General features: G+C 36.6%; 1 protein-coding gene across 1 annotated transcript in view; it reads right to left on the bottom strand.

Annotated features, from left to right (window-relative positions):
• Window positions 1-22,469, bottom strand: part of FAF1 (Fas associated factor 1) — a 475,350-nt gene that overhangs the window by 347,331 nt on the left and 105,550 nt on the right. Inside the window, exon 3 of the mRNA XM_044238202.1 lies at window positions 1,951-1,997. Within this exon, the coding sequence (XP_044094137.1) occupies window positions 1,951-1,997 (47 nt within the window). The remainder of the gene's footprint in view (window positions 1-1,950; window positions 1,998-22,469) is intronic.

Genomic DNA, 22,469 nt, shown 5'->3' on the forward strand with positions numbered 1-22,469 from the left:
GAGCACCAGAGAAGATAATAAATAGAAACTAATTGGCTAAAATGGATATTTTCTATATCAAAAACCTCAGCATTATATATTCTGAAAATGTTAACAGTGAATAATTAGAAAAATGCCTAGTCTTCTCAAGGTTTCCTCAATGAATTAAACAACAGACAAAGAAACATACAGAATATGTGTCTGGGTCAAAAAATTGTGAGTTGACAAATACTACCCACTTAGTCAATGAGGAAAATTACACTACTGATTCATAACATTTTTAGAAAATATAGCCTATGCTGTCTACTAACACAAGTAATTCATTAGCACTTCCTTCTAATAATAACTGTCTCCAAAAATAATGTTTAAAAAGGCTCTGGACAACATGCTAATAAATAAAATATTACACCAAGATGTAGTAAATAAACATGCACACATTTGATGTTTCATGACTGAATGGCTTCCATTTATGACAGCATAAGTCACACAGTTTATAAATATGTTGTATTAGCAGTATATTGTCTAGTGAAATAAGCCTTGGAGGATGAGGCAGAAGACTTGCTTATATCCTGACTCCATCAACATCATGCTGTATCATCTGGGCCAAGTCACTTCATGCCTTATTCTCTCTACCTGTAAAATGAGGGATAATAATATCTGCCTTTACTTGCTTACAACTAAAATAGTAACTGTAAAAACAAAGCTATGGGAGAAAGATATTAAAATTATTATTTATTATGAATAAAATCTTTTAAAAAAATAAATAAATAAAACTGGAACCATATTTAGAAGTCTAAAACTTTCTAAACCGAGAAAAAAAAAAAAAAAAAAAAAAAAAAAGACCATAAAGGAAGTTCTTGTAATCAGCTGGTTTGCTTTCTAGATAAGGGTTTCAGTATAACTGAATGCTTTTGGAAAAAAAAAAAAAAAATTGGTACAGACTCTGGAAATCGGCCACATTTACTCTGGATGAAATTCTTTCTGATGGTTTTTTAAAAATGGTGGGGAACAGGTCTATTAATTACTAAGGGTAGTACAAGCACCAAACAGAATTTGCTTCCTTTCTAAATATACACAGTTTCCTATAAAGTATAGCACATTTTGCAGCTCATGGTGAATTTTCTGATGGTTTTGCAACAGCACTCTTCTTCCTCTCCAAAACAATCTCATTCCTAGTCTGCTGTTTCTGTTTGCCTCATCTGCACTTAGCAGATCATGCTTCAGTGACTTAGAAATCCTAGCCACCGAAATTCAAGCCAAAGTTTGAACTGACACAAGGTGGGGGGGGGGAATCAAGTAATTAAACTATACTTGGAAGGGAGAATGGTTTTACCTCCTATGACTCTATTGTGTCCTCTTATAATCCAAACCAGTCTCTAATTTTAAGGGAAGAAAACTTATGAAAAATTATTTCTAATCTAAGGAATGATTTTGTATCTTATAGTTCTCTTGGCATCATCTTCCAATTTTACCCTCTGGCAATGACACAAAACCATTCAGACCATTTCACATGTTAACAATGCATTCTTCAAGTGAAAGTTCAGTGCTTTGGGAAGTTTCATAAATTAAGGACTTATTCAAATTGTTGCAAATTAACATGAACTTAATTTAGAAACCAAAAGTGAAGAGAAAAAGACTGTAGCAAGGTTGGAGAGAACGCCTGCTCTAGAGTACTGAGATTCAGTTCCTTCCATTTTATGAATTAGAAGATCCCTTGAAAAGCTTTTTTAAAAATAAAATAAAACCACCATTAAAATAGTACCACTCATTCTGAAATAACATTATATAGTTAAAAGATGGGAACTTTAGGAAACTGATATAATAAAATTGTCTGAAAGAACAGTAACTATATTAATGAGCTTCTACACCAAAGATCAAAAGCTCTATCAAGAAGTTAAACAAAAAAATTAACAACTTCTCTTTTTTGCTTGGCTAAATTCTCATCCTACTATTAAGCACCTTATAACATACCTTTGTAGAATGCCATTTTCCTGGGGTATTACACCATTGATAGCTGCCTGCAAACAAAAAACAAAGAAAGCCATTAAAAAAAAAAAACAACAACAACAACAGAAAAATGCTCAGGGACAGGTAGGGTGGAGAACGCTGTAGGGGAAAACAAGTATACTTTGAAAAATAAAATTTAGGAGCACCAGGGTGGCTCAGATGGTTAAGTGTCTGCCTTCAGCTCAGGTCATGATCCCAGGAGTCCCTCATCTGGCTCCCTGCTCAGCAGGAAGCCTGCTTCTGCCTCTCCTTCTACTGCTCCCCCTCATGCCTTCTTGTTCTGTCAAATATATATAATCTTTAAAAATAAAATAAAATTTAAACAAAACACTAAATGATTTCTTAATAATACAAAATATTCTCTAAAAAATTTCTCTACTTATTATGATAACACCGTATTTTGGGAAACTAAAAAAAAGCAAAGCAAAACAAAACAAAACAAAAAACATGCATTTGGCATATAATATCCCCAAATCTTGAGTCATAAAAAGCTTACTTCCACAGTCTTCATTCAAGCAAAACACCCACAAAAAACAATTTTTTTGTTTGTTTTGTTATTTTAAGATTACTTATTTATTTATTTGACACAGAGAGAGAGAGAATACAAGTAGGCAGAGAGGCAGGGGGAAGCAGGCTCCCCGCTGAGCAGAGAGCCCAACTCGGGACTCTAACCCAGGATCCTGAGATCATGTCCTGAGCCGAAGGCAGAGGCTTAACCCACTGAGCCACCCAGGCGCCCCAACAAAAACCAATGTTTAAGAATGCCAGAACAAGTAAAATAAGTACCTTAAAGGTTTTTTTAACTTATTTTCTTCTTCAGATTGAGAGGAGTAAGATACAAAATCACAAATGAAAAAATGGACTCAAGAAATAAAATCAGTCTTTTATGTTATAATTATTCTTAGTAAAAAGAACATTTAGAAGGAAAAAGCACAGAGGCAAAAATTCTCTGATAAACAAAATACCATGACTGTACCAGGTTACAAAAGGAAACAGGAATATTACTTGGTAAGTTTCCTCATATAAAACATTCCTGAAGTCGGTCTCTAAGCTAGCAAGTCTCCAGTTACTTGGAACATAGCATAGTACTGACATGATATGGGCATTTTGGCAGGCTACTGAGCAAGCACGCTGTGACATCCTGGATTGCAGGCAGTTCACTGCAGGGTAACAAACATTCCCTGGAGGAAAAAACTTGGCGTTTCCAACTTTGCCTCTGCGTCATAACAACTTCCCTTCCCTTGCCCATCCAAGTCCACATCAAAATGAAATAGGGAAAAAAAGGGTGGGGGGGAATAACGCTTCAGTGTTTTATCAGCTGCCTAGAAATCAATTCCCCAAAGGAGTTTGTGTATTTTGGAAACATTAACTTAAATTATTTGTCAGAAGTGGGTCAAGTTTACAATGTTATTCTGTTGAATGGAAATAAAGTAGAATGTAAGATGCTTGCTATGAATTTTGAGAGCTGTAAAGCTCCACTGGCAAAATACAAAGATATTCACAGATTAATACAGACAGTGGATTCCATAGACCCCTGACAACCTGGAGGCTCATAAATCCTGAGTCAAACAAATACTAAAATGAGTTTTCAAAGCCACAAATTCAATGGAAGCATCTCTGCCTACTTCCAGGTCAATTATCTCTTCTTTTGACAGCAATGGCTCCACACAGAAATATTTCCTTTGCTAAAAAACAGAAAACCGTGAAAGAATTTTCTATGGTGTTGGAAAAGAAACAAAATGCCAGAGTTTGAAAAGATTTTGTTCAAATTTTCACTCGGGAATTCAAGGTATAATGGAAAGAATACTAAGGATTTACAAAGTCCAAAATTTGAACCTAGACTTTTCCACTTACAAATTTTATGACCTTAATACATTCTACACTCACCGAACCCCTTTTGAGCCTCAGTTTCCTCATCTGTATAATGAGGTAATACTATTTCCTTAGCCAAAATGGGCCTATCTTTGTGTTCTCAAAAGCATCAAACTCTATTTTTCTTAGGTCTTTTGAAGATAGTATGTTTGTTTGAAATGACTTTTCCCCATTTCTTGTCTGGCTAAATCTTAATCATAACTGAAGTTTGTTAGATACACTTTTTCAAAAAATTCTTCTTAACCCCCCATCTATATAGGCTTACTCTCACATAGAACAGTGTGTTTTTCCTTCATAGTAACTGACAATTACTTATTTGGTGAATACTTGTTTTATATCTGTACGCTATGTGACAGACAAGATAATAGTAATTTTGTTCATTACTTTATCCCAGTTGCCTAGCACAGCACAAGCATTAAATGACACCCGATACTTATTTGTTAAATTAATGAGCTGGAGGAGTACCAAAAAACAAAAACAGGGATGCCTGTTTGACTGAGTCGGTTGAGCAACTTACTCTTGATTTCAGCTCATACCATGATCTAGGATCCTGGAATCAGGTCCCAGGTTGGGCTCTGTGCTCAGCAGTGAGAGTCTGCTTGAGGATTCTCTTTCCCATCTCCCTCTGCCCTTTCCCACACACACTCTCTCTCTCTCTAAAGTAAAAATAAATAAATCTTCAAAAAACAAATACCAAAAAAAAAAAAAAAAAAAAAAGCCACATAGTCAACACCTGACCAAGGCTCAGAAAGCTTCTTAGATGAAATCATGTCTCAATCAAGACTGTAGGATAAATGGGGGTGCCTGCATGGCTCAGTCAACTGAGCAACCGACTCTCAGTTTTGGCTCAAGTCATGATCTCAGGTTTGTGGAGTCAAGCTCCATGAAGGACTCCATGTTCAGCAGGGAGTCTGCTTGAAGATTCTCTCCCTCTGCCCCTCCCCCTGCTCCTGCAGATGCACACATATTCTCTCTTTCCCTATCTCTCTCAAATAAATAAATAAGCCTTAAAAAAAAAAAAAAAAGACTGAAAGAGAAGTGAGAAGTAGCAAGATGGGGTAGAGGGCAACACTATGCAGAAGGATCAGTGACCCACCTCCACTTTCATTTTCTAAGACCTTAGGATCATTTTAAATAATGTATTTGTTTTTGGGTAGAAAGTTAGTCTTTGACCTCAACCTATTTTGTACATAAATATGTAAAATGTAATCCAGAATGAAGGTACAATAAAAGTATTATTTGCTGAAAGGAATCTAGAATAGGGAGAGAGATTTTTGGGAGGATTAAGGAGAGTCTCAGAAAAGAGAAAGCATTTGATCTGGACATCAAACAGTAAGTGGATATAGGAGCAATGGAAAATTTCAGATGAGTTCAATTTTGAACATGTTAACTTCAAAGTGACAGTAGGAATCATTTGTTTACTTAACAAATATGTATTAATGGCGAACTACATACCAAGCTCTAGGCTAGGCAATGGAGATAGACTAATGGACGTAACACAGCTTGCCTTCTGGCAAGGATAAAAATATATTCAACAATTAATTTTACTATAAGCAGTTCAGGTAATATCCAAATGGAGCCAAAGTAATTTAAAAATTCAAAGCTAGTAAAGCAATATATGTTAAAGGCAAATAAAAGCAGGCCTAAAGGTATTTTAATTCCCTTCCCCTATAAGCTTTCTTCTTTGGTGAAGAGTAGTTGAGACAAAGAGTCTTGTCAAATTCATACATATAAGAAATAGAGGAGAGAAAACTAAAGACAAAAACAAAACAATTAAAATATAAGGGTTAAATATGAGGGGAAAAGACCAGGAATATGTCAAAGAAGGGGCAAAGAAGGTATTTTAAGGACAGATTAGACAAAACTGAAAAATGTGAAAATGGTCTAATAGTATGAGGTCTGAGAAGAGATTATTAGACATATTTTTAAAGTTTTAGTAAAAATTAAATTATAAAAGGCTAAGAAATATATGGGAAATAAAATAAGTACAACTAACTCTTGAAATAGTATGAAAAGTATAAAAATAGGGAGTATCCTTATAATACTCATTATTCTCTGTATAATACAGATTACTTATTAACAGATCAGCATTTTTCTGGATGTTTCTTCAGTAATGCTTCAATAATTACATCACAGCATTATGATTAGCTTTATTTTTTTATTTTTCAGATTTCTTTATTTGAGAGCAAGAGAAAGTGAGAGAGCAAGAGAACATGAGCTGGGGGGTGGGAAGAGCAGCAGACTCCCCACTAAGCAGAGAGCCCAAACTGTGGCAGTCTCAACCCAGAACTCCAAGATCATGACCTAAGCCAAAGGCAGATGCTTAACCAACTGAGCCACCCAGGCGCCCCATATCATTAGCTTTATTCTTATTAGCAGCCCCCTCACCTGGCCAATTTCCAAATTACTTATTACAGATCAGTAAAACTAAATACTTAATACATTTAATACATTTAAGTTATAAGAATTTATAAACAAAAAAAGTATTTAGAATTTATGAAAATAGAAATGATAAATTTTTATTACATATATAATCATATATATTATTAGTTGATAGAATTTAAAGTATAGGCAACTCCACATATACCACATGTTTGGAAAGCCTGTGAACTAGGAAAATATTACTTTTTTTTTTTTCTCCAGAGAAGGAGGGGAAAGGGATAGAGCGAGAGGGAGACAGAAAATCTTAAGTAGGCTCCATCCCCAGCACAGAGCCTGATGTAGAGCCTCATCTCATGACCCTGAGGTCATGATCTGAGCTGACATCAAGAGTTAGACACTTAACTGACTGAGCCACCCAGCCTACCCAGTAATACTGGCTTTGTTGTGTCCATTAACCATTTTTTTCATCTCCTGAAAATACTTAAAATATAGGAAAAATATTTTCTAAATTAGTATACTTTTGTTCAATTATTTGAAATTATTACTCTATGGCATGTCAGAGTCAAATAATTTCAAAATACCTAAAAAAATAAACTTTGGACCCACAAAGTATTAATATTTTAGCATTCACAACTCTGCTCTTGCCATCAAGTGAATTCTTCCAACAAACCCAGACTTTCTCTCCTCCAATCACACTGATCCTCTTTTCCACCAGTTCAAATTCATTCATTCTTTTATTCCCTGAACACAGTGTTTTAGGACCAGAGGGAAAACAAAAATGACAAGACATGTTCTTCCCAGGACAGGCAGTTACAGAAATAACTAATTGAAACAACTAATATGAAAGGCAATGGGATCATGAAGAAAGAAATGCCTACCTATTATTGCCTAGTGGAGATGCAAACCCAGATATGAATCATTTTCTTCAAGAAAATTTAACTGATTCACACCACCTTTTTCTCAATTATTTTTCTTTTTTTTAAGTTTTTATTCAAATTTCAGTTAGTTAACATACATTAACATATATTAGCTTTGGTGTACAACTTAGTGATTTAACACTTCCATCAACCAGTGCTCATCACAAGTGCCCTCCGTAATCCCCATCACCTATTTAACCCATCCCCCCCACCTCCCCTCTGGTAACCATCAGTTTGTTCTCTATAGTTAAGAGTCGGCTTCTTGGTTTGCTTTAAGTCTCAATGACTTTACACTGTTTTGTACTTACAAAGCACTCATGCATCTCAATCATTTATCTGAATATTTCATTCATTCATTCCAACATCAACCCATCCAATACATATTTAGTAACTTACCTAGAACAATTCTGGGTACTGAGGAAACAACAAAAGTAGATTTAAGTGCTAAATTCACAATATTATCCCCCCTTTTTGTTTTTGCCCTGAGTAGAGCCAATGAGAAGTTCTATAAAGGCCCATCATTCTACAGCCATGAATTGTGGAATTTTTACCTTTTACCTTATTTGGGGATGAAACACTATCCTGTGTGTCTCCTCTACTCTCATACTCTACTACTAACAACACTATTTTACTTGACACCAGATGTGTGAGTTTTCTACACATCAAGCAATTCTGTAACACCAGCTAGGTGTCCTACAATTTAACTCAATTCTGACACTATCTATCTAGAGACAGCATTGGATCCCACAAGTTAAGGGCTCAGTTACACAAGCCTACTTCCCTCAGATGCTAAGTACAAGTCCATACTTGTTATCTGTGCTTCTGACCTACTGGCTAAAAATCAGTTGTTCCCATAATCCTCTCTTCAATTCAATTAATTTGCTAGAGTGGTTCAAAGAACTCAGGAAAACATTTTACTTATTAGATTACTGACTTATTATAAAAGGATGTAACTCAGGAACAGCCAGATCGAAGAGGCGCCTAGAGAAAGGCATATAGGAAGGCATGCTGAGCTTCCATGCCCTCTCTGGGCACACTCTCCCTCCTCACATCCTCATATATTCACCAACCTGGAAGTTTCCCAACATGTATTACTGGTATTTTTAGGGGGCTTCATTGCACAGGCATGAACCATCACTAACTCAATCTCTAGTCCTTCTCCCCTTCATAGAGGATGGGGGTAGGAATGATAGTTCCAAGCTTCTAATCATGGTCTAGTCTTTCTGGTGATCAGTCCCCATCCTGAAGCTATCTAGGTGCCAAAATCTCCTCAATAGAACAAAAGTCACTCCTATCGCCCAGGAAATTCCAAGGGATTTAGTAGTTCTACATTAGGAACCAAGGTCAAAAACCAAATATTAGAACAAAAGATAATACTAGATTCTTACCACTTAAGAAGTTAGAAAGGTTTTAGATCTCTGTACCAGGAACTGGGGGACAGAGACCAATATATATTTTTTCTATTATTTCACAGACCTCATTAGTACTCTGTTACAATCAAATGAACTATTAAAAAAAAAAAAAAAAAAAGGTCCATTCTGGCATGAAACTTTCTCAGCTATGCAAGTAAAAGGCCAGAGAAACAAAAGTAGTAGATTTAAGTGTCCACACTAAATTGTAGAGTTCTAAAGAAAGACAATGAGATTATGGTGGAAAGCCAATGAGGCCTCAAAAAGATGCTTAACACAATTTTCTCCTCTTTCTGGAGCAGAAAGGAAAAAATTTTTTTCTCATAAACAATTATTTGATTTTCTGTAAGCATCTGTAACAGACAATTTCCAACAATCTACTATATTTAAATTCTTCTAAATGTTCTTTCAAATGCCTACTTTCCAAGTATGTTAATCACTGTGATAACCCTTTCCTAAGCCTTCTTCAAGTACTCTACTGTATGACTCAAAAGCTGATGACTCTTCCTTCCATTTACTATAAACTTCAATAGAGGAATATATAAGATACTCTATGGAGGCAAAAGAGTGGAAGTAATTTGAATATCAGGGAAAAAAAGCTGGGAAGAAGGTGTGATATTTGAACCAAGTGTTAAAGCAGGGCTGTTCTGGGGTTGGTGGAGAGCCAATACGGGGCTCGATCCCAGGATCCTGGGATCATGACCTGAGCCGAAGGCAGAGGCTTTAACCCACTGAGCCACCCAAGAGTGGATTAAGTTTATCTGAAATGAGGAAATAGTGTGAAGAAAAGCCTCATGATGGAACCTCTGAAATGCCAATATTTCAGAAGTATGTAGGAAAAGTAAAATCAGAGAAAATATTAAATAGAAGTATCAGAGAAGTAGGAGGAGATAGTTATAGACATCTGAGCCTCAATACAAATCTCAGTTACAGTTACATATATGCATTAACCAAATTTTTAAAAATGAAACTGGCCCTTAGGGAATTCACCAATTACGATGACCTATTGTCATTAATAGAAAATGTGTAAAAAAGAGATGGCATACAAACATTAATTTTTATATATTCTTTTTTTTTTTAAGCAAAAAGACCCCTACAGTAACAATTCATATTCAGTATTTAGTTCTCTCTGATCTATAATCTACTATAATTTAATGGGGTCAAGTATGGGATGTTCTATGTCCTGTAGTCTTGCAGATCTGTTTTCAAATCCTGGTTTTATCACGTGCTCATTAGCTGTGTGACTTTGACCACATTAAATGAAGTACTCTGAGATTTAGTTTCCCCATCTACAAACAGGAGGTAATAATACCAACTTAATATACAAGATTGTTGGGACGCCTGGGTGGCGCAGTTGGTTAAACGACTGCCTCCGGCTCAGGGCGTGATCCTGGAGTCCCGGGATCGAGTCCCACATCAGGCTCCCAGCTCCATGGGGAGTCTGCTTCGCTCTCTGACCTTCTCCTCGCTCATTCTCTCTCTCACTGTCTCTCTCTCAAATAAATAAAATAAAATCTTTAAAAAAAAAAAATATACAAGATTGTTATAACAATTAAATGAGACAATACAAAAGTACTCTACAAATGTTAGCCACCATAATTATTCATCCTTATCACATATTGTTTTTGTTTTAGGCTATTCTGTTACATACTATATACCACTGGTGCATAAATGTCTGCCTCGTGCTAGGCTAGAAAGACAGATATATCAAATTCCTGCTCCCGGTGATTAAAATTCAGGTAGTCTGGAATGGGGTACAGATTAATAGATTAATCTCTTAATCTATTAATTAATCTATTAATCTATTAATTAATCTCCCAAACTCTTCAAGTGATTCTTTTTTTTTAATTTTTTCAATTTATTTATTTTCAGAAAAACAGTATTCATTATTTTTTCACCACACCCAGTGCTCCATGCAATCCGTGCCGTCTATAATACCCACCACCTGGTACCCCAACCTCCCACACACCCGCCACTTCAAACCCCTCAGATTGTTTTTCAGAGTCCATAGTCTCTCGTGATTCACCTCCCCTTGCAATTTACCCCAACTCCCTTCTCCTCTCTAACACCCCTTGTCCTCCATATTTGTTATGCTCCACAAATAAGTGAAACCATATGATAATTGACTCTCTCTGCTTGACTTATTTCACTCAGCATAATCTCTTCCAGTCCCATCCATGTTGCAACAAAAGTTGGGTGTTCATCCTTTCTGATGGGTTCTTCCTTTCTGTCTGGAATGGGGTCCAGATTAATAGATTAATCTCTTAATCTATTAATTAATCTATTAATTTATCTCCCAAATTCTTCAAGTGATTCTTATGCACAGCAAGGTTTGGGAACAACTTTAAATATTTTAGAGATCTATATAGAATACTTTATTCTGACATTACATATATAATCTATTAATTCCCCCAAACCATTTATTATTCTAGAAGTTACTTAAAGACATAGATATAGGCATAGAAGTTATCTAAAGGCATAGATCCTTCAGAATCTCACGTTATTAAATATGCTCAAAGTGAGGAGTAGAGGCTCTTAAGCCAAAAACCCATTGCTGTTGTTTTTTTTTTTAATTTTTAAAAAGATTTTTTTTTATTTTTTTGACACAGAGATCACAAGTAGGCAGGGAGGCAGGATCCCCGCCGAGCAGGGAGCCCGATGCGGGGCTCAATCTCAGGACCCTGAGACCATGACCCTAGCCAAAGGCAGAGGCTTAACCCTCTGAGCAACCCAGGTGCCCCAAAACCCACTGTTTTCTATCTCTATCATTTACAGTTGGATAATCTTGAGAAGGTTCACTCCCAGTTCTCTCCTCAGTAAAATGGAAGCGATAACCCTACTTGTTCACTGGGATTTTATGAAACTTGTTAACACATATTAAGTGCTTAAATGGTACTTGGTAAAATTCTCAATAAAGATGAACTAACTGCCTTTATTCTAACATTTGTCATAACAAGATTTTTTTTTACTTTAATTCCAATATAATTAAAGTACAGTGTTACATTAACTTCAGGTGTACAATATGGTTCACTCAACATTCTATACATTACTCAGTGCTCACCACAGTAAGTACACTCTTAATGACCCCCACCTTTCCTCTGATAAATAGGTTTATTCTCTATATTTAAGAGTCTGCTTTTTTTGTTTTTCTTCCTTTCTTTAATTTCTTAAATTCTACAATAAGTGAAATCATACGGTATTTGTCTTTCTCTAAGTTATTTCACTTAGCATTATATCCTCTAAATCCACCCATGTTTGTCATACCAAGATTTATTCTTGTTTAAAATCACAAATAGTTTTTAATCACAAAATTCTGAAAAAAGGAATAGACTCTATAAAAAAAGAGAAATCTTTCCACTCACAACACTTATCTTTTGCAGACAACTTATTTCTCTCTCTTCACTATTTAAATAATGGTCTACATCATCAAAATATCCTATCCCTTAGAGATAAAATGATGAAACTGAAGTACAAGAAAAGTGAGTATTTCAAAAGCCCTACAATCCCCAACTTAAATTTTTAACCTGTTTTTTTTTAAAATCAATCTATTGCTATTTATTTTTATAGTAAAAGTACAATTGGTAACCCTTAAAGAGCTCCTAAGAGCCAAATATTTAGTTTTAGTAAGGTCTAATTTGATTTTTTCCCCTTCAGGTAAAGAAAACAGCAGAACAATTTAAGAAATATAACCATCCACAATCTGTTTTCAGTTAAATGCAAAAAATGTTCATTGAGTCCTTCCAAGTAGAAATCACTATCAAAATAGCTTAACATGCAGCATCAGGACTGGTGCAGACCAAATTAAGGACAGAGAAACACAAGGCAGATCTGAAGAAAAATAATGGTACCAAGAGATTTACCCTTGTCAAGTAAATATCTATGAATGAAAACCAAAGAGCAAACTAGGAAAACCATATAGCTAGAATCAAAAGGATCTGGCAACCAAGATATCATTTACTAAAAGCAAAAATTAGAAAAGGTGGTTTCTGGGGTGCCTGGGTGGCTCCGTGGGTTAAAGCCTCTGCCTTTGTCTCAGGTCATGATCCCAGGGTCCTGGGATTGAGCCCCACATCCGGCTCTGCTCAGCAGGGAGTCTGCTTCCCCCTCTCTCTCTGCCTGCCTCTCTGTCTACTTGTGATCTCTGTCAAATAAATAAATAAAATCTTTTTTAAAAAAAGAAAAGTGGTTTCTATGACAGTCACTTACTTCCCTTCCCCAGGTTCTTTGCCCCTCCTGAGGAAACATGGTACTTAAGACTTTGGTTAGCATCACATAAAGACCTACTCATCCCTCTCTTCTCCACTTAGTATATTTATTGCCTTCTGCTTTAATCAATGAATGTAAAAAGAGAAAGGGTAAAACTGCCAACTGATCTGCCTTTTCTAGATTCAGATTATAAGCGAAAAACCTAAAAAAGACAGAAATGTCTGAAGGTTAGCAGTATGAAGGATTTATGGAGGCAGATACTCCAGTATTAAAGGGAAGCTAACAAGCCAGATTTGCTCTATGTTACAAGCATCAACACAAGGAAAACACTCTTCCTTGTTAGTAGCGGTCCTAAATATGGCTATTTCCATTTTGGGGTTGACGGAACATCTAAAATCAACTTAATTCAGGAAAGTAGGTTGCAATTACTCTGTACTAATTTTAAAAAGAAGAAGAAATGTGCTAAGGTGTTGTGGATAACACATGGACAAAGCAGCCCCAAGGAGGAGCTTCCTTCCTCCTGGGAAGTGAGGAGGAAAAATAAGAATACATTAAGTAGAATACAGAAAAGTGTCTCTATCTCAATAAACGGCAACACCATTCTTCCAGTTCATCCAGTCAAAACCCTTGATGTCATCCTTGACTTCCTCCTTCCCATTTATTCAAAAGTTCTGACAGTTAAAATGTCAAAACACATTCAGAATTTAATCACATTGCACTGCTATGTGCCATATGAAGCCTCCATCTTCTCTCTCCTGTATTATTGCAAGAGCCTCCTGATTTCCTTGCGTTGCCCTTGCTCATCTTTAGTATATTCCCATCAGAGTGGCCATAATGAATCTACTAAAATATTAAGTCAGACCATGTCAATCCTTTACTCAAAATCTTCCACTTTTTCTCTGAGATTTAAAAAAAAAATGATATATTAATATGCCTTATTGCTCCCTCTCTCCTATAATCTCTAACTTCACCCCCTCCTCTTTCCCTAAGCCGCACTTGTCTTCTTGATGTTCCTGGAAAATGGAACCCCGATTTCCCACTTCAGGGTAATTGTAGTTACTATTTCGCCTGCCTGAAATGGGGTCTTGCCCCCAGATACATGATACATTCACTAACTCCCTTCCACCAGGTCTTTATTCAATTGTCACCTACCCACCTTTTTTAGAAAACTACAGACACCCACCCAACAAACTTTTATCCTCCTTCTCTTTTGATCTTCCCCCCCTTAGAAATGATAAATTTCTGGGGCGCCTGGGTGGCTCAGTTGATTAAGCGTCTGCCTTCGGCTCAGGTCAAGATCCTGGAGTTCTGAGATCGAGTGCTGCATCAGGCCCCCTTCTCAACAGGCAGTCTGCCTCCCCCTCTGCCCCTCACCCTGCGCTCATGCTTGTGCTCTCTCTCTCTCAAATAAATACATAAAACATTAAAAAAAAATGGTCACTTTCTGACACACTATGGTCCCTTTTTATATCATTTGTAGTTTGTCTCCTATGAATATGTAAGCACCATGAAGACAGAGATTCTTACCTGTTTTGGTTCACTGCTATACTCCTACCACTGAGATGAAATCTTTGCTTATAGTAAATGCTCAAAAAATATCTTCTGGTGAATTTATGAATGGAAGTATTAAGTGAATTAATTAGAATTAATTAGTATAAAGTGAATTAGATGTCTTTTGGACTTAGAGGAACGAAGAGGGAAGGAAGCAACATGTGCAAGGAACTATGTAAAATAAATCACACATCAGTACATGTCTCATTTAATCCTCACTCCGTGAAGCAAGTGTGATGAAGAAAATGACATTCTGCAATCAAAGAAAGATAATTATCATATGATCTCACTCATATGAGGAATTCGAGAGGCACAGCGGGGGGTTATGGGGGAAGGGAAGGAAAAATGAAGTAAGATGGGACAGAAGGGAGACAAAACATAAGAGAACCTTAATCTCAGAAAACAAACTGAGGGTTGTTGGAGGGGAGTGGGGTGGGAAGGATGGGGTGACAGGGTAATGGACATTGGGGAGGGTATGTGCTATGATGAGTGCTATGAATTGTCTAAGACTGATGATTCACAGACTATATCCCTGAAACAAATAATACATTTTATGTTAATATAAAAAAAGAAAAAAATCACCTTCTGGGAGAATAAGTGGTTTATCCAAGATCATACAGAGTAACATTCAAATTCAGGCCTCTCTGACTCCCAGAAGTCATGACCTTTTCACCACAAAGCAATTTGGGTTTTTTTTTTTCCTTGACAACAACATAAGGAAAGGGTATACCTTGTGTTTCAGATGAACACAATACAAAGCTCTATACTATACTAACAATACTAATATCCTTGGATCAGTAATTCTATTTTAGAAACTGAGATATTAATGCATCTTTGATCTGTGTCTGTATGAGTGAAGGGAAGGTGCTGACTGGGGTGATAAACTATCGGTAAGGAGAGAAGTTTGACGATTACCATCAGTATGATCATTCCTAGACATGAACTCATTAAATTCCTGAGGTTATAGACACCTTCCAGACTACAGCTACCCAAAAGAACTTTCTGCAATGATAGAAATAATTTATATCTGCACTGCATAATACACTAGCCACTAGCCCCATGTGGCTATCGATCACTTCAAGTATTGTCAGTGTGACCAAGGAACTGAATTATCATTTAATGATTAATGTAATTATTAAATTAACCATTTAATTTAAATTGAAATACCCACATAAGGATAATAACATCTATATTGGATGTGTCTATACACACTGCTCTAGACTCTCCATTCTAACTCAGCCATATCCTTCACCTCACTCACCTCACCACCTTGCTCACTTGTAATACTCTGATCCACTTTAGAGATGACACTGCATATATGGCAAAGTTCTTTTTCCAAAAGTGTCCCAAAGGAAAAAGGAAATTACGCCATAGTGGAGTTCTTAAAACTATTTTATTTTTGAAGAAGAAAAAACTGTTTATAAAAGATACAGAGTCTAAAACTATTTCAGACAATACTAGTTTTGGATACTGAAAACAGGTTCCCTGATGAGATCAGCTTAAAAAGATGACAAAGAGGGACGCCTGGGTGGCTCAGTTGGTTGGACGACTGCCTTCGGCTCAGGGCGTGATCCTGGAGTCCCGGGATCGAGTCCCACATCAGGCTCCCAGCTCCATGGGGAGTCTGCTTCGCTCTCTGACCTTCTCCTCGCTCATGCTCTCTCTCACTGTCTCTCTCTCTCAAATAAATAAATAAAAAATAAAAAATCTTTAAAAAAAAAAATGACAAAGAACTTCAGCACAGACTTTCTAATTAGGCAAGGGAGGAGGGGGAGGAATAATAATTTCACAATTAAAACTTTAGATGCCATTATAAATAAGCCTGTTAAAGACTGGGTTTGAAAGGGTTTCATGGTAGAGCTCATGAATAGAATGAGTTCTTATGACTTGAGATTAAAATTCCCAGGAAACGTACCATATTTAGATATTTTAAATGCTCTAAATAATTGGGAGACTAACTCTGGTTAGTGAAGAAGACACTAGTGTTTTGTTGACTGTTTCCTTTGCAACCCACGGAATGGGAGAAGATATTTGCAAATGACAGTACAGACAAAAGGTTGATATCCAGGATCTATAAAGATCTCCTCAAACTCAACACACACAAAACAGATAATCATATCAAAAAATGGGCAGAAGATATGAACAGACACTTCTCCAGTGAAGACATACAAATGGCTATCAGACACATGAAAAAATGTTCATCATCACTAGCCATCAGGGAGATTCAAATTAAAACCACATTGAGATATCACCTTACACCAGTTAGAATGGCCAAAATTAGCAAGACAACAACATGTGTTGGAGAGGATGTGGAGAAAGGGGAACCCTCTTACACTTTGGTGGGAATGCAAGTTGGTGCAGCCACTTTGGAGAACAGTGTGGAGATTCCTCAAGAAATTAAAAATAGAGCCTCCCTATGACCCTGCCATTGCACTACTGGGTATTTACCCCAAAGATACAGATTTCGTGAAAAGAAGGGCATCTGTACCCCAATGTTTATAGCAGCAATGGCCACGGTCGCCAAACTCTGGAAAGAACCAAGAACCATCAACGGACGAATGGATAAGGAAGATGTGGTCCATATACACTATGGAGTATTGTGCCTCCATCAGAAAGGATGAATACCCAACTTTTGTAGCAACATGGACGGGACTGGAAGAGATTATGCTGAGCGAAATAAGTCAAGCAGAGAGAGTCAATTATCATATGGTTTCACTTATTTGTGGAGCATAACAAATAACATGGAGGACATAGGGAGATGGAGAGAAGGGAGTTGAGGGAAATTGGAAGGGGAGATGAACCATGAGAGACTATGGGCTCTGAAAAACAATCTGAGGGTTTTGAAGGGGTGGGGGGTGGGAGGTTGGGGGAACCAGGTGGTGGGTATTAGACAGGGCACGGACTGCATGAAGCATTGGGTGTGGTGCATAAACAATGAATACTGTTATGCTGAAAAGAAATAAAAATTTTTTTAAAAAAGACACTAGTGTTTAAAATACATGTGAAAGGTTTGAATAATGTTTCATGAAGCAAGTAGAAAAAAGATAATACTCTAAGGCAACATTTTATATTACATAATTTTAAATCTGTATGTATAACTTAATAAGCTAAAGTTAATGTCTATTTCTTACACAAGCTTAAGAAAAAGTTTACATATTCAGGCTGATCAAAATATTTTCATTATCTTATCACTAAAAAATGAGAATCATCTTATATTTAGACATGTACAACAAATTCTTATTTTTATTTTAAAAGCAGCTAGATTCATCCACTCTAGACAATCACAAGGCCACCTCAAGTTTCCCTTCAATCTCCCAGCATTCTCAATCATTCTCACACTCTCTCAATTTTTGTTGCCTAAACTTACTTGAAGACACTTAGTTACACATATATTTTGCCTCATAATATTTGTGCTTTTTTCCTTATCTCTATGTTTTTTGTCCTCAGAGTCTTAAGCTCAGACAAAAGCCATGCATTACTTCTTTGCAGTAACCATAGCACTTAGAGCTGAGTGATTTCTAGAAGACAGAAGGAAAGCTATGGATCTAATGCTCCAAATATCTAAGGAATGACAAGACAAAATTGTTCCCAATCTGCTATACAACAGATTTGCAGGACAATTTCTCAAACTCAATAAATTTGAGAAATTTGTACAAGATCAGCACTACTAAAATTCAGGTTCTTTCCAATTCTGAATTGTTGATCCTTTACTGATTGACTACCATCTGACTGACACATTGTTGAAAAGCTCTAACACCCTCCTCACACCACCACCCTCACACTCCTCCACTTCTTTCACTGCTACCAGCAGAAAGTCTGAAAGGAAGATGGAGAAGAAAGATAGTAATAGTTACTGACAATGGAGAAAATACATGAGTCCAGGCCACATAATTTCATGGTAAATTAATCCGTGTCCACTTTGGAAATGTCTTGGGTACTAATAATTAGATAACAGCACAGACATTTCCATTCAGAAAAGAATCACAATTAACAGAAGATAAGGGATCACAAATAATTAAGGCCTAAATGTAAGTAGTATGAATCATTTACCATCCTGCTAAACCAACGAAAGGAAAAGGCTCCAGGCTGATGAGAATCAAAAACTGAACAAACCCAAATCTTTTCTTCACTGCTTACTATCACTGGGGACAGTAACAAAATAAATATATAGAGAGAATGCAATACAGTAATTAATAATTCCAGCTCTAGAGTTTTAGAGATCTAGGTTCAGATAAGAGGTCTATCATTGACAAAATGTGTCATTTTAGGCAAGTCAATATACAATATGGAAGGTGATAATAACACATTTCCTAGGGTGGGTGTGAGAATTGATGAGAAAAAAAGGATACAGACTGCTTTGGATAAGACCTAATGTATGTAGTCAATATGCTTATTTTTTATTTGAAGTAGGAGAAGCTGAGCTTTTCAATTCGGTTTTGATGCTCTGGGCACACAATTTCAGGTAATAAGAGTGTTAAATTGGAAGTCGGGAAATGGGTTCGTGACTTGGTTTTTTCAATAACTTGTTCTTCGACCTTGGCTAATTTCTTCATCTCTTTGGGCCTTTAAGTTATCAAATCTGTAAAAATAAAGAGGCTGGGCTAAATAATTTTATATTTTTCAGCATTCCCCAGAGAAACAGAATTAACACAGTATGTGCACGTATGTATATATGTATGAAGAGGGAGAGGGAGGAGAAGAAGAAAGGGATTTATTTTAAGGAATTGGTGTATCCAATTATGGAGGCTGGTAAGTTCAAAATCTATAGGATGAGCCAGCAGGCTGAAAACCTAAGGAACTGAAAACTTGTGGTTCAAGTATGAAGGCCATCTAGTAAAGAATTCCCCCGTGCTCAGGAAAGGCCAATCTTTTGTTCTATTAGGCCCTCAACTGTTTGGATGAAGCCCACCCATATTATGGAGGGCAATCTGCTTAACTCAAAGTTTACCTGCATGAGGAAAGAGGCCAAGGTGCTGGATATAAAAGAATGAACAAGAAGAGACACAGTCACCAAAACCATAAAACTCCTACGGAAAAACATAGAGGAAAAGCTTTGTGAGACTGGATCTGGCAATGATTTCCTAACTATCACATTTAAAACATGAGCAACAAAAGCCAAAAAGAGGCCAAAGAGGAAGGATACATGAAACTAAAATTTCTGTGCATCAAAGGACACAATCAACAGAGGGGGAAAAAAACCTATAAAATCAGAGGAAATATTTGCAAATCATACTTCTGATTCTACAACTCAATAACAAAAGATCAAATGATTCAATTTAAAATTGGCAAAGGACTTGAACAGACATTTCTCCAAAGATGATATAGTAATGGCCAATGAGCGTATGAAAAGACCCTCAACATCACTAATCATCAGAGAAATGCAAATCAAAATTGCAATGAGATATCACCTCATACCCATTAGGAAGGCTACCACAAAAATTAATTAATAAATTAAAAAGTGTTGGCAAGGATTTGGAAATACTGAAGCCCTCATGCCTCTTATGCACTATTAATGGACTGTAAAACTGTGAACTACTATGGGAACAGTAAGGACAGTCCTCAAAAATTAAAAACAGAACTAACATACGATGTAATAATTCCAATTCTGGGTATACATCCAAAAGAACTGAAAGCAGGGTCCCGAAAAAATATTTGCATACCATGTTTCTACAGCAGCATTATCACAACAGTCATGAGGTGGAGGCAACCCAATCACCACTGGTGAATGAATGGATAAGGAAAACGCGTTATATACATAAAAGGCAATATTATTCAGCCTCAGAAAGGAAAGAAATCCTGTCACAGGCTGCAACATGGATAAACCTGGAGAACATTATGCTAAGTGAAGTAAGTCCAAAAAAGCAAATACTGTATGATTCCACTTACCTGAGGTATCTACAGTAGTCAAATTCAGAGAAACAGAAAGTAGAATGGTGGTTACCAGGCAGGGTCAGGGCAGGTGGAGTAGTGGAAGGGGAGACAGATAGTCATGGTTTAATTAGTATGAAGTTTAGTTTTGCAAGATGAAAAAGTCTGGAGATGTGTTACACAGCAATGTGAATACTTTTAACAATGTCAAACTATACACTTAAAAATGGTTAAGATGATAAATTTTAAGTTATATATGTTTTATCACAATAAAACAAAATGCATTAAAAAAAGATTTCTGCCAAGAAATAAAGAAAAAAAGGGAAAGAGAATTAAAATAAATATTCTCTGAAAGTAATTCCTCCCTAAAATGTCAATAATAATTTAAAAATACTTAATTAGCAGATGCTTATATTGGTTAATTGATAGTCAACATTTTTTAATACAGAGTTCTTGTCAAAAGCAGGTAAAAAACAATTAGTAATGTATATATGACAGACCACTTAACTATAAAGGTAAGGTCTCTAATAATCCTTCTGTGGTCTCTAATCTTCCTCAGCACTCTATAAAAATTTCTCTGATACCAGGCACTTGGGTGGCTCATTCAGGTAAGTGTCTCCCTTTGGTTCAGGTCATGATCTCAGTGTCCTGGGATTAAGCCCTACATCAGGCTTCCTGCTCAGTAGGGAGTCTGCTTATCCCTCATGCTCTACCCCCGCCCCACATTATTGCCCTCACTCACTCTCTCTCAAATACATACATAAAATCTTTGAAAAAAAATTTCTCTCATACCAAACAAACATCAGACCTGGTTTCTGCCCTTATGCAACTTAGAAACTATGAAATTTACAGGTAATAAGTAAACAGTAAGTATATAAATAAATATCTCATCAGTTTCCAACAAGGAAAAGTAACTAACACCAGACAGATCAATAAAGGGACTTCGATAAGGAAAAACTACTTTTAAGAATATTGGAAGAACTAAAAATGTTGAAAACATTATGCTAAGAAGGCTCACACAATTGTATAATTCCTTTTATAAAATATATCCACAATAGGAAAATCCACAGAGACAGAAAGCAGATTCAAGGTTACCAGGAGGTGGAAGGAGGCTGGGGAAGGCGGGGGGCGGGGAGGGGTGATTACTTCATGGGCCTGGGTGTTTTTTTTTGTTTTTTTAAAAGATTATTTATTTATTTATTTGACAGAGAGAGATCACAAATAGGCAGAGAGGCAGGCAGAGAGAGAGAGGAGGAAGCAGGCTCCCTGCTGAGCAGGGAGCCCGATGCGGGACTCGATCCCAGGACCCTGAGATCATGACCTGAGCCGAAGGCAGCGGCTTAACCCACTGAGCCACCCAGGCGACCCTGGGTGTTTTTATGGGTAATGAAAAAGTGCTGAAACAAGAGCTGGTAGATGCAACTCACTGGGGAGTACACTAAAGACCAGTGAATTGTATACTTCTACATGGTTAAGCATGTGTTATGTGAATTCTACTTCAATTTTTAAAAAAATCTATGTCAGGCACCTAACAATAAGCAACAACAGGAAGTCTCTACTACCCTAACAAGGGTGGAGATACCAAGGAAGAAAGTATATTAATAGAGTCTATAAGCCAAGGTCAGCCAGTAGGACTGGGGACCATGGAAAAGAGGCTGCCAGGCAAAAGATGAACTCTGGAAGAAGCCAGAGACACACAAGAAATGGAATCACTACAGGAGACTCCACAGAAACAGTAGAAGAGTAGAAATAACCTCATTCTCCAATCTCTTCACACTTCCTATCATAAGATGATGGCTAAAGCCAGATGGAAAGAGAGCTTGGAGGAATGTATCTTATGTGGGTCAGCCCTATAACTCAAAACAGAGCAGAAGACAGTTGGAAAACTGACAAATGATGAGCAAAACCACACACTAAACTAAGCAATACAGAGGAAAAGAACACAGTGCTATGACAAAAATATCTGTGATCAAGAAAATCCATCTAAAGAGGTTAAATATTTGTTAAGACCCAACAGACACACCCAGTTATTTTAAAAACTGGGCAAGGAATGTTTGAGGTAGAGAAAACTGCATGTGCAAATGTTGTATTGTAAAGGTAGAAAAAAAAATAGTGCATCTGCGAAACTAAAGAGAAAAAATGGTAGAGGAGAAAACTTCCTGCCAACCAAAGTTAAAAGTGAAATGGCCAATATTTAAAGAGATTAGCTAGATTTTGACCAGTGTTTGAGTGACTGCAAATCTTAGACATACTGGGCCAAGATTCCTTGAAGATTAGT

Source organism: Neovison vison, chromosome 2 (assembly GCF_020171115.1).
Source record: "Neovison vison isolate M4711 chromosome 2, ASM_NN_V1, whole genome shotgun sequence".
Lineage (NCBI taxonomy): Eukaryota > Metazoa > Chordata > Mammalia > Carnivora > Mustelidae > Neogale > Neogale vison.